The sequence below is a fragment of the Coenobita brevimanus genome, chromosome 23 (genome assembly GCF_032717465.1).
Source record: "Coenobita brevimanus isolate Jiangsu-jjx chromosome 23, ASM3271746v2, whole genome shotgun sequence".
Taxonomy (NCBI): Eukaryota; Metazoa; Arthropoda; class Malacostraca; order Decapoda; family Coenobitidae; genus Coenobita; species Coenobita brevimanus.
Window position 1 is genome coordinate 38,113,988 of NC_136976.1, and position 11,350 is coordinate 38,125,337.

At 49.4% G+C, this 11,350-nt stretch overlaps 1 protein-coding gene across 1 annotated transcript; it reads left to right on the forward strand.

The window, feature by feature from the left end:
• The first annotated feature begins 8,727 nt into the window (after positions 1 to 8,727).
• On the forward strand, positions 8,728 to 9,930 carry LOC145392678 (uncharacterized). Its single transcript, XM_080266989.1, has 3 exons — positions 8,728 to 9,309; positions 9,574 to 9,689; positions 9,738 to 9,930. Exons 1-3 carry the CDS (start codon positions 8,728 to 8,730, stop codon positions 9,928 to 9,930), a joined length of 891 nt encoding a protein of 296 aa, XP_080123115.1.
• Positions 9,931 to 11,350: the final 1,420 nt, after the last annotated feature.

Genomic DNA, 11,350 nt, shown 5'->3' on the forward strand with positions numbered 1-11,350 from the left:
ATATAATTACCTAAGATAACTACACCTAAGTGAGGCAGAGACCAATCTGTCATATGGGGAGCTCAAATTTTATGTCGTTATGGAGGATTCTGTTGGATCTGGGACAAGGCTTCCCCTCACCGTGTGTTGGCAAGGACATGACACTCACTGGTAGAATGATGACTGTCGTGGTGGGTGCTATACGTGCTACCGCGTGATCGCCAGGGTGGGTTGCTATTGTATGCATCACCAGATGACCAGGAAGATAATCTACTCTCACTCTTGTGTCCTCGTTCATCTTTAGGTCTTTTATAACGGTGAGCTTCTCGATGACATGAGCGTTTAGAGTACCAATAAACTGTTTTAGTTCTACTTTTAGAATGAAAGAATCTATTTCGTGACGCAGGTCTTGCACGCGACGTGGATGGTGAACGTGGTATTATTGTATGTTTGTTTGTTGGGTGGACGTGAAACGTGTCCTTGACCTTGAGACTGATAGGTAAGCGCGGGAGTTGTAAGTGGTCGAACCGCACGAACCGGTTGTGTATGTATGATATCAAGTTTCCCTTCTATCTGTAAACCAAACATGGTTGTCATCCCAGTGAAAACTGAATCTCTAATACAGCATCTAATTCTTCCTTGTTAAGACGATTTTGAAACCTTAGGTCATGACAGAAAAGCATTCTGGAGGCGATTGCTTATCCCCCGCCAGAGTATGCTGTTGGCCAAATTACAGGTTACAGTAGTGCACCAACTTTCGCTACAGCAGGATTCGCGGAATCCACTTTTGCGGCATGCACCAAATATTCCCTAACTTCCACTTTCGCTTGAAAAAAATCGATTTTCGCGCACAAATTTTGGGTTTGGGACAATATTTTGAACTTTGAATTTCCTGCAACGCCCGCCCGCAACCCACCGCCATCTTGAATGACGTCATGTCAACACTCTGTCCACCCATTCCCGCCATTGTGTACGAGCGTGCTAGCTCCACTGTGTTGGATTCTCACGGTTCAATGGCCTCTACTATACCTGGTAGTGTGGGGAAAGGGCCTGGTGGTGTGGGGGGAGAGCCTGGTGGTGTGGGGGGAGGGCCGGGAGGCAGTGGTGGTGATAAAAAGTGGCCTGGACATTCAAAGTCGGGAGGAAAGGCCTCGGATACTTACCACCAACATCCAACATCCATTAAACACCTCAACCTGGACTCTGTGGTATGTTTCTCCTCATATAATGTGAACTGTACAGTTTTTATTGTTTGTATCTCACAATGCAATGTACAATAGTGATTTGATGTACTGTATTGCAAGTGAAAATGAAAATCTGATGTTACTTTAGGATAACCGGGAACCAATTAGCCTTTTTGCCATAAAGACAATGCCCCAACTTTCGCTAATTCCACTTTCGCGCATTATTTTTGGACTCAATTAGGCGCGAAAATTGGTGCCCCACTGTACTTACAAACCAGATGTGAACACAATTTGCAAAACTCTACGGAATTCAGTCACCGCGTTTCAGAAATGGTCGATAACAAAATCAGTTGACCTTTGGCAACCATTTTGGTGACCTTGACCTTGACCCCAAGTGCCCATTTCCGAACTCATCCAAGATTTTGGTCGTATCTTGATACCCTGAAGATTTCATGTTGATAGCTCAAGTCGTTCATGAGATATAATGGTAACAGATTCACAGACAGTGGCAACACACACACACACACACACACACACACACACACACACACACACACACACACACGCACGCACGCACGCGCGCAAAAAAAAAAAACTATCCGGCAAGCTAAAGGCGGGCAGTAAGTAAAAAAGGTCACTACATTATCTAAGGTTAGAGTGGTTTTTACCTATAGCATCAGTTTCTGCCCGATGATTGTGTAATGTTAGGTGTTTAAGGCTCGACTTCTCGGTCCTAGAACACCTAACGAGAAGCGGGGTCCTTTCGAGACCGGGGGTTAGGACAACTAAGAGAGAGGCAGGACACAAAAACTTCAGGCAATAACCTTTACACGTGTATTACTTAGTCAGACAAGGGACAAGAGCAGATGATACAGCACAATATTTGGTCAATTACAAACTCTTATAACTAGATTCTCAGTATCTCGCAGGATACTACAGTAGTAAGTACGTGGGGTAACACTCAAAGCGTAGTGTACAGGATTAGTATAGTCCAGGGTCTCGGTGCATGTGGAGGGGTGAGCGACAGGGCTCACTAGGAGAGGGTATAAGGTCTAATTGTATACTATGGTAGTATGAGGCAGTGGTTAATGATAGCACGTTCACTTTATATTTTCTAAGTGCAAAGGGTTATTTGTTAATTATCACAATACGATCCAAGGTGATGGTGCGTATGGGGAAGGGGAAGGAGAGTTTAAGGTAAAGCTCACTATGGGAGGGTGTAAGACACTGGGGTCTAATTATGTTTATAGCAATATGAAGTGGAGGTATTGATAGCGTGTTCGATTTATTATTTTCTAGGAGCAAGGGACGTTTAGATAAATTACTAACATGAGTTCCATAGCTTTGTTGTTACCCTGAGGATAATGTGGAGGGAGTCATACATGAGTCTTATACACTATCACTTTGGTTTCACAGGGATTGCTAACTATTCTGCCCTTTTGTATATTAGGCCTTCATTTTCCTGTCACGTAAACACTTGGCCCGGTGCTAAGAGAGTACACTATCACCTTGTTACTGTTCCACTGTGCTTAGGGCAAAGTCACTGTCTCACAAGTTACTGGGGGCGGGGGCGGCGGGGAGGCATGCCTGTGACAGCTCGGCTGGGGCAGGGGCACCGCCAGGGGAGGGCGTGCAGAGAGGGCACGGTATGGCGCGCAGGGGCCTCTTCTCTCGTCTGGGGCTGCAGGTGACGAAGGGGCTCGATTCCTCCGGGCTGGGAACAGGAGTATGGCCCTCAGGACTGGGGCCAAACAACTCCCTGAACCTTGCGGTCAGGTCTCGGCCAGATGAGGAGGTCCTCCACCGTCAGGGCATAGGGAGGTCCCACCCGGGAGTTCTGAGAAGGGCCTGGGGTTCCCGAGGGTTGTGGCCCCCAGAGCCAGGCGGTGCCATCAGGGAGGGGCTGCAGCACCGGTCTGCATCAGCGTCCGTCAGGTGGGTTTTCTCCAGGGCCAGGCGTAGAGAGCAGAGGCCGGGGAAGGTGATAGGGCCTCTCCAGTACTCTCCCACGTCCACTGCATCGGGGGACAGGACACTCGTCTCACGCTGGGGCAGCAGGACTGCTCTAGACTGTTTCTGGCCATGGGGCCCGGCTACTAGCCGTGGCTTCCCAGGGGCGCGACCATAAGGCGCCGAGGCCCGGCTACTGGCCGTGGCCTGAGAGGGGAAATAGGAACCAACACACCTGGGACACCTTCAGAGCAGCTACCGGCTGTCTGACGAAGGCGGGAGCGGCTACAGGCTGACTCCTGCAGGAGGGGTGGGGAGCAGCTACAGGCCAACTCGAGGGCAACACCTTCAGAGCGGCTACTGGCCGTCTGATGAAGGCGGGAGCGACTACAGGCCGTCTCCTTCTGCTGGTGTGGGGAGCGGCTACAGGACGACTTGGGGACAACACCATCGGAGCGGCTACCGGCCATCTGATGAAGGTGGGAGCGGCTACAGACCGACTCCTGTAGGAGGGGTGGGGAGCGGCTACAGACCGACTCCTGTAGGAGGGGTGGGGAGCGGCTACAGACCGACTCCTGTAGGAGGGGTGGGGAGCGGCTACAGGCCGTCTTGGGGGCAATGCCTTCGGAGTGGCTACTGGCCGTCTGACGAAGGTGGGAGCGGCTACTGGCCGTCTCCTTCAGGAGGGGGTGTGGAGCGGCTACCGTCCATCTCCGGAAGGACACTTTCTGACGAAGGCAGGAGCGGCTACCGGCCGTCTCCTTATTGCCATCAGGTCAGTGTTGGACCGATTCCTTTACGAGGGGCAGGCAGCTACAGGTCATCACAAGAGGGAAGACACCTTCAGAGAGGCTACTGGCACACTCCTGTAGAAGGCGGGAGTGGCTACAGGTCAACTCCTGAGGGGCGCTGATCGGAGCCAAACAGACAGTTCCACCCCGAGATGGTTTGGTGGAATCTCGCCTGGAAGGTAATGCCAGATTCCTGCTATGGTGACGGCGGGGTGGCTCCGGGTCTTAGGGAGATACGGCCCGCGCTGGCTTGTGCCGTTGTCGCGCCGAGTCTCGGTGTACTGCTGCTGCTCCTCCGTGGGGTTCTTGTGAGGGTGTCGGTGAATTTCCGGGGGCACAACACTGAATCTCTGGTGTGGGGGATTGAGCACTCCCAGGGACACCATGCTGTATATCAGACTGTTTTGCAGTATCCCAAAAAGCTCAGTCCCTGTGGCAGCAGTCACAGCACAGCTACAGTACTGTTTCCAGGAGTGTATTTTGCTTGGGAGGGGTGAACTTTTTCAGCCTAATACTTTGCAACAGTCTGTAGATGCTCATCAAACATCCGGCTTTAGTATGGATTGAAAATAAAAAATGAAAATTTTGGCACAGTAATCATCAAATGAAGTAAACTTATTCAGGAATTTAGATCTTATGAGAGAACCACTTTTGAATAACCATTCTCTAGCCTGCTTCTAAGGTATACAATCTTAGCACGGTTTGTCGTAAGTCTTTTGTCAGTAATTTCAGACTGAACATTACTAAAGAAATCATAAACACAACAGCAGGATTCATACCAGTGAATTTTAGGCGTGATGCATCTTCCAAGAGGTACAGGATCTATGTTAGTCTGAACTGCCTTGATGAAAGAAGGAGAATGAAAAGGGGTCTTAAGAGCAGTTATTCCTGGTACAGCTGCAACGCAAGTATTGAAGTAGCAGGAGAGGATGATGAAAGTGCATCTCTGTCAAAAGTGAATGTAAACCGTGTGAAGTATTGGGGATGGGGTATGAAAAATCTACACTGGAAGAATTGGTTGAAGCAGCAGAGACAGGTATTTGATATGAAGTGAAAATTTGTGACTCAGTTGATGGAACAATTTCCGCTTTATAGATCTTACCTCATCTCAAACGAGTAAGATTATCATGAAAGTGCTCAGCCTCCTTGGAACCTGACTCTATTTTATCTGCAGAGGAAGATGTGTCATCTTTTGGTAGGTTAAACTTCTTAAAGTAAGGAAATTTCATAAAAAAATAAGTTGTGAGAAACAGGCACAACGATAATATTAAAGCAAGTGAGTACAAGAGAAGTGAAACTTTTCTTACCAAAAATAAACTATTATATAAAGTAACAAATAACAAAGGTGATATTTATATACAAAATATTTACAAATGGAGAGTTCATATAAATGGAATGGTAAGAAAAAGAAAATCGCGAGTATGCGAAATTATTTGGAAAAGTTGTTTTAAGTACAGTAATTTACTAAATTATGTTGACGCATCTTTAAAATGAATCTATAAGGATTTTTAGTCCAGAGATAAAATACTCTGTTGATGAATAGCATAAACTTTTGCACAGAATAGTTCTAACTCACCACCTAATGCTACAGCATATGATGATAACTGCACTGCAGGGAATATACAATAGGGGCAAATTGTTGCGTAGATACGTTCACACATCATACTCTTTACACAACAGCTGACCAGCCCAGAAACGTCGTCGGGTTGAAAGATGCATTGGGCTGGTAACAAACAGACACACTCTTTGGCTCAACACCCTGGGTAAGAGCCATAAGCTGTGGTGGGGGGTGAAAGGGCAGGAGTAAGTCACTTGGGGTAAAAGCCAATGCCAAATGTTGTGGGCAGGCAAGCAGGCAGGAGGAAAGGCCGGCAAGTGACATGTAGAGGTGCATGATATGTAGGAGGACTACTGGGCCTTGCGAGCAGGCTGTGAAGCCTATGTCCAGAGTCAAGCACATAAAAAAAAAAATAGAGATGACGTCACATCATATTTACACGTCACGCTTCACACTCCACTATGATTGGATGGGGCGGGCTGGAAGGTTGAGTGCGTTTAACTTAAAAATTAAAAAAAGTAAAAAAGTAATAATTCTGGCAGACTGCAGGAAGAGAAGGCGGATTCTTGACCTTGCTGCCAACAGCCAGGTTAAGTCTAGAAGGAAATGGGTGAAGACAAACACATACAGGAACTCAGACTGTAAAACACCTCCAATGATGTCTTGACAATTTATTAATCATAGGTACGCCCTACTCCCTTGTTGTCTAGTTTCTTTGTGTCTGTTACTAAGTCGCTGGGAGAGACCTAAGGGATGATCAAGTGTAGAATGTGACAAGCACATTACGCTGAGTTTGCAAATACGTGATCTGTGAACAGCAGGAACTTTCAACAACGACGCTGCGCATTGGCAACAGGAACTCTCTCAGCAACTGTATCATACAATAGCTATACATCTAGGCATACATATCATTATACATATTTGTAATGTCATGTTATCTATGTATTTGTCAATCTCATGTTATCTATGTATTTGTCAATGGTATGTATTTGTCAATGTTATGTTATCTATGTATTTGTCAATGGTGTGTGCGTGTGTGTGTGTGTGTGCGAGGGTGTTGACCAGCTAGTTTATGTCTCTGTGACGTCAATGGTTGGGGGGGGTGCAGTTAGAGGAAGGTGAGGAGGGACGGCCAGCGAGACCGAGGCGGGAAGACGACCTCCAGCCCTCAAGCAGTGTAGACTTGTGTATCAATTGTACGAGCTGGGCAGCCGTAATAAAGGAGTGTCACGACAACATCAACATTTGATTGTTCGCTACAAGCTATCTAGGCAACATGGAGGACGATAAGAAGACCGACCTTCCTACAACAACATTAGTACCATTTGATGCTCGCCTGATTCCGGAGTATGATGGCTCTACGGACATTGTGGAGTGGGTCACACGTGCGGAGATGTTGTGTCATCTCCGTGGAGTTGCCCTCGAATCAGGTCTGCCACTAAGACTGACAGGTGGGGCATTCGCTGTGTGGTCACAATTGCCAGTTGCCAGCCGCTGTTCGCTGACAGAGGTGAAGAAAGCACTATATGCAGCATTCTCCCTAGATCAATATGCAGCATATGAAGCTTTTACTGCACGTCGGCTACAAGCAAGTGAGTCAGTTGACGTCTTCCTGGCTGACCTCCGACGTCTGTCGACTTTGTTTGGGGGCGTGTCTGACCATACTCTGACATGTGCACTCACGGCAGGACTACCAGATGATATTCGTTGTGCTATTCTCGCTGGGTCAAGAGCCGAGGGACTGGATTTAAACAGTGTGTTGGCACGGGCTCGCACTGTGCTTAGTGATGAGCATGTGGCTGCTGCTGGGATTTCGGCACCAGTGCGAGACCAAATGCGGGCACAACTGCCTGGGAGAGCACGTCACCTTCATCGTTGCTGGACCTGTGGCCAGCCAGGACATTTTGTTGCTGCATGTCCTCAGATGGGAAACGACGTTGGAGGGGCTGCATCAGCGCCAGCATCCTCTCTTGGAAGCTAATAAGTGATGCTCTTCCTGTTGTGCAGCTGCTTGTTGATGGGCGGCAGTGCCAAGTTCTTGTTGACACTGGTTGCACAGACTCCATAGTACATGCCCCTTGTTGCATGCAGTGGCACCCACAGACGACCAGCATCACAACTATTAGTGGAGATTTTCTCCGGTGCACCGGGACAGGCAGTGTGACAGTGGACACTCCTGATGACCAGAGCGCCCGGGTGCGCGTGCTGGTGGTGCATGAGCTGTCTTTGGGTGTGGATGTCGTGCTCGGCATCGCTGGCATCTCAGCACTTGGCGGCGTCATAGTGAAGTCTCCATCAGAAGTCCAATTCTGTAGCACTGGGAGGTTGTGTGGAGCTGCGTCATCGACTCTGACACCACTGGCAGTGGATGCACCTGATTTCAGTGTACGATTTGATGTAAGGCATCGAACGTGGACGGTGTCATGGAAATGGACAAATGGAGCAGCACCTGGTTGCCTGCATAATACTGTGGCACAGTACACCATATGCCCATCCATGCACCGGGAGTTTGACCAGGAACTTGAGTCATGGATCAAGAACAGCTGGTTGGTACCCTACTACAAACACCAACATGGGGCACCATGAGGGCTTGTGCCACTCATGGCTGTTTGTCAGAATAACAGCAGTAAAGTACGGCCAGTGCTAGACTACTGCGAGTTAAACGACTACGTAACTGCCTTTACTGCTGATAGCGACGTATGTGCTGATCAGATGCGCAAGTGGCGCCAACATGGAGGTAATGTGGCTGTTCTGGACCTACACAAAGCCTATCTGCAGGTGCTTGTCGATCAGCAACTGTGGCCATTTCAGACAGTGATGGTATGAGGCCAGTGCTACTGTTTGACATGCCTTGGCTTTGGCCTCAACATAGCTCCATTGGTCATGAAGGCTGTCATTTTGGCTCAGGACCCAGATATTGAGAGTGCATTGTTGCCTTACATCGACAATCTGTTGGTGAATGAGGACCTAGCCAGTGTAGAGCAGGTTGCTGCACATTTTGCTGCATTCGGCCTGGAATGCAAACCGCCAAACTGTCAGCTGATGGGGCACGACTGCTAGGGTTGCACGTGCAGTCATCAGATGGGCAGTTGAAGTGGACACGTGACAATCCAATCACCAACCACCGACAAGAATGACGCATCATGCTGTGTTTGCATGGTGCAGGTGGTTAGTTGTGCACTTGCCAGTAGGAGGGTAGCTCCGGCCAGCAGCTGCATGGATTAAATGCTGAGCAAATGCAGTGACACAGGGCTGGGACGACATCATGGATGATGACTCCCTGTTTCAACAGATGGAGTATGTGGCAGCATGGCTGGTCAGGGAAGATCTGTGTCGTGGCCTTTGGTGTGTGTATGGTGACCGGACAGTCGTGTGGACAGACGTCAGTGCTCCAGCTGCTGGAGTTGTTTTAGAGATGCCACAAGATGGTGTAACTGAAGACACATGCTGGCTGCAGTGGGACAACAGCTCACACATTAACATGGCGGAGCTGGACGCAGCAGTCCGTGAAGTGAACTTAGCAATCACTTGGGGTATGAAGAACATTGAGTTATGGACAGACTCTGCCACAGTACATCGTTGGATTGACGACACACTGAGTGGTCATGCACGACTTCGAATGAAGGCTCACAGAGAGATGTTGATTCGCCGCCAAGTCGAGATCATTCACCAACTGGTGAGTGAGTTGGGACTGACGTTGTCTGTGAGGTTTGTCCGGTCTACAGAAAATCACGCTGATGTCCTCACGCATGTCCCAGAGGAGTGGGTGTGGAATGACAGACTGGTAGCTGGTGCAATAACAATGGACGAGCAAGACACCACTGAGCTTAGATTTCCTGACGTCCATGTACGCACTGGTCATCCTGGCATCCAGCACACATTGTTTTTTGCGCGCCAAGAGATTTCTTGACTGGTGACACGGGCTGCGGTGTGTGAAGTTGTGAAGCAGTGTGATGTGTGCTGAGCCACTGACCCATCTCCGGTGAAGTGACAGCACGGGTCATTGGGTGTGACAGGAACATGGCACCGTTTGGCTATAGACAACACCCATCACGGTGGTCACGCCTATCTGACAATTGTCGACTGTGGGCAATCCCGATTTTGCATATAGCAGCAGCTGCGACACCCAGATGGAGACACCGTCATTCGCCAATTAGAGCAGGTGTTCTATGAGCGTGGAGCACCTGTCGAACTGCTCTGCGATAATGACACCATCTTCCGTGGGCGGCAATTCGCAGCCTTTGTCACATGTTGGGGCGTGTTATAACGCTTCAGGGCGGCATATGCAACAAGTGGCAATGGCATCATTGAACAAACCCACCGCACAGTGAAACTGATCGCTGCCAGGAAACAATGCTCCATCGCTGAAGCAGTCCACCTGTATAATATCACACCCCAAGATGGAACATCAGTGACAGAAGCCCCTGTGAATGGTGTGTACAGCTACGAGGTGCACGACTGTGTATGACCTACCCAGGAACGGATCATCACGGACACAATGCCTGATGGTGACGAAGGCATGTGGTATGTGGGTGATGCTGTTTGGATCAGGAAGCGTGGTGATCGCTGCACTTTGGTGTCACAGCCTGGTGTCATCACTAGGGTCAACTCTCCGCAGGTGGTGGATGTTGATGGTATCCTGTGGCACATCAGGGATGTGAGGCACCGCAGCAGCACCTCACTGGACCAGGGCAGCCAGCCAGATGTGCATGAGGCTGGTATTGATCCCCCACTGTTCATCGATGTACAAGCTCAACATCCACAATTGCACCAGCAGGCAGTGCCAGATGAGTCCAGCCTAACAACGACAGAACCAGGGACAGCACTTCGATGAAGCACACACATACAGTGCCCACCGCTTCAATTTGGTTATGATCTTGCAGATCAGGGTGGGGTGTATTGTCATGTTGTCTATGTATTTGTCATTGTCATGTTATCTATGTATTAGTCAGTGGTATGTATTTGTCAATGTTATGTTATCTATGTATTTGTCAATGGTGTGTGCGTGGGTGTGTGCATGTGTGTGTGCATGTGTGTGTTGACCAACTAGTTTATGTCTCTGTGACGTCAATGGTTGGGGGGATGCAGTTAGAGGGAGGTGAGGAGGGACGGCCAGCAAGACCGAGGCAGGAAGACGACCTCCAGCCCTCAAGCAGTGTAGACCTGTGTATCAATTGTACGAGCTGGGCAGTGGTAATAAAGGAGTGTCACGACAACATCAGCATTTGATTGTCCGCTGAGTTTGCAATTACTGTGATCTGTGAACAGCAGAAACTTTCAACAACGACGCTGTGCAGTGGCAACAGGAACTCTCCCAGCAACTGTATCATACAATAGCTATACATCTAGGCCATCCCCTACACGACTCGCCAGGTGGCCCACCTCCCATGCCCAGCTGCCAGCTGAAGCTCCTGGCGTAGGCCCCTCTGCCCTGTGGGCCGTGTCCTCCCCTCTGCACGAACTGAGAATACCAGACACTGTGACTATCTTCTCACCCCCCCCCATGCTACTAGATCCATCCCCCAGTGAACCAACCCCTGTGCCCCCTCCCCATACTTGTGGTGTGCTTCCTCAGTGCTATATAACCCTCCCCAGTGTTTCACCCCCTGTACACCTCCCCCTCCTCTCGGCAGCCACGGTGTTATCTCCTTTCATTGTGTCATAGTGGACTCTACTTGTGAGCTCATATGCAGAATGCTCGACACCCCACCCCTGAGGTCGGTTCCCCAAAAGTGACAACCCTCCCTGCAGTGCCCCTCCCCCCAACGGGCAGTATACCTCTGTGTGATCCCTTCCAGTGTGTTTTCTCTCTCCCTTCCCCAGGCCCCCAGTCCCCGGCCCCCACACGAGTAACCCCACCCTATAGTCGTTCTATTTTATGAAGGCAG

What these genes read in the sequence shown, in the direction of transcription:
- LOC145392678 (XM_080266989.1), top strand. Translation starts at nt 8,728, where the DNA reads ATGGATGATGACTCCCTGTTTCAACAGATGGAGTATGTGGCAGCATGG. An exon ending in TTAGATTTCCTGACGTCCAT is followed by an intron (nt 9,310 to 9,573) that starts GTACGCACTGGT and finishes TTTTGCATATAG; the next exon opens with CAGCAGCTGCGACACCCAGA. An exon ending in GACACCATCTTCCGTGGGCG is followed by an intron (nt 9,690 to 9,737) that starts GCAATTCGCAGC and finishes ATAACGCTTCAG; the next exon opens with GGCGGCATATGCAACAAGTG.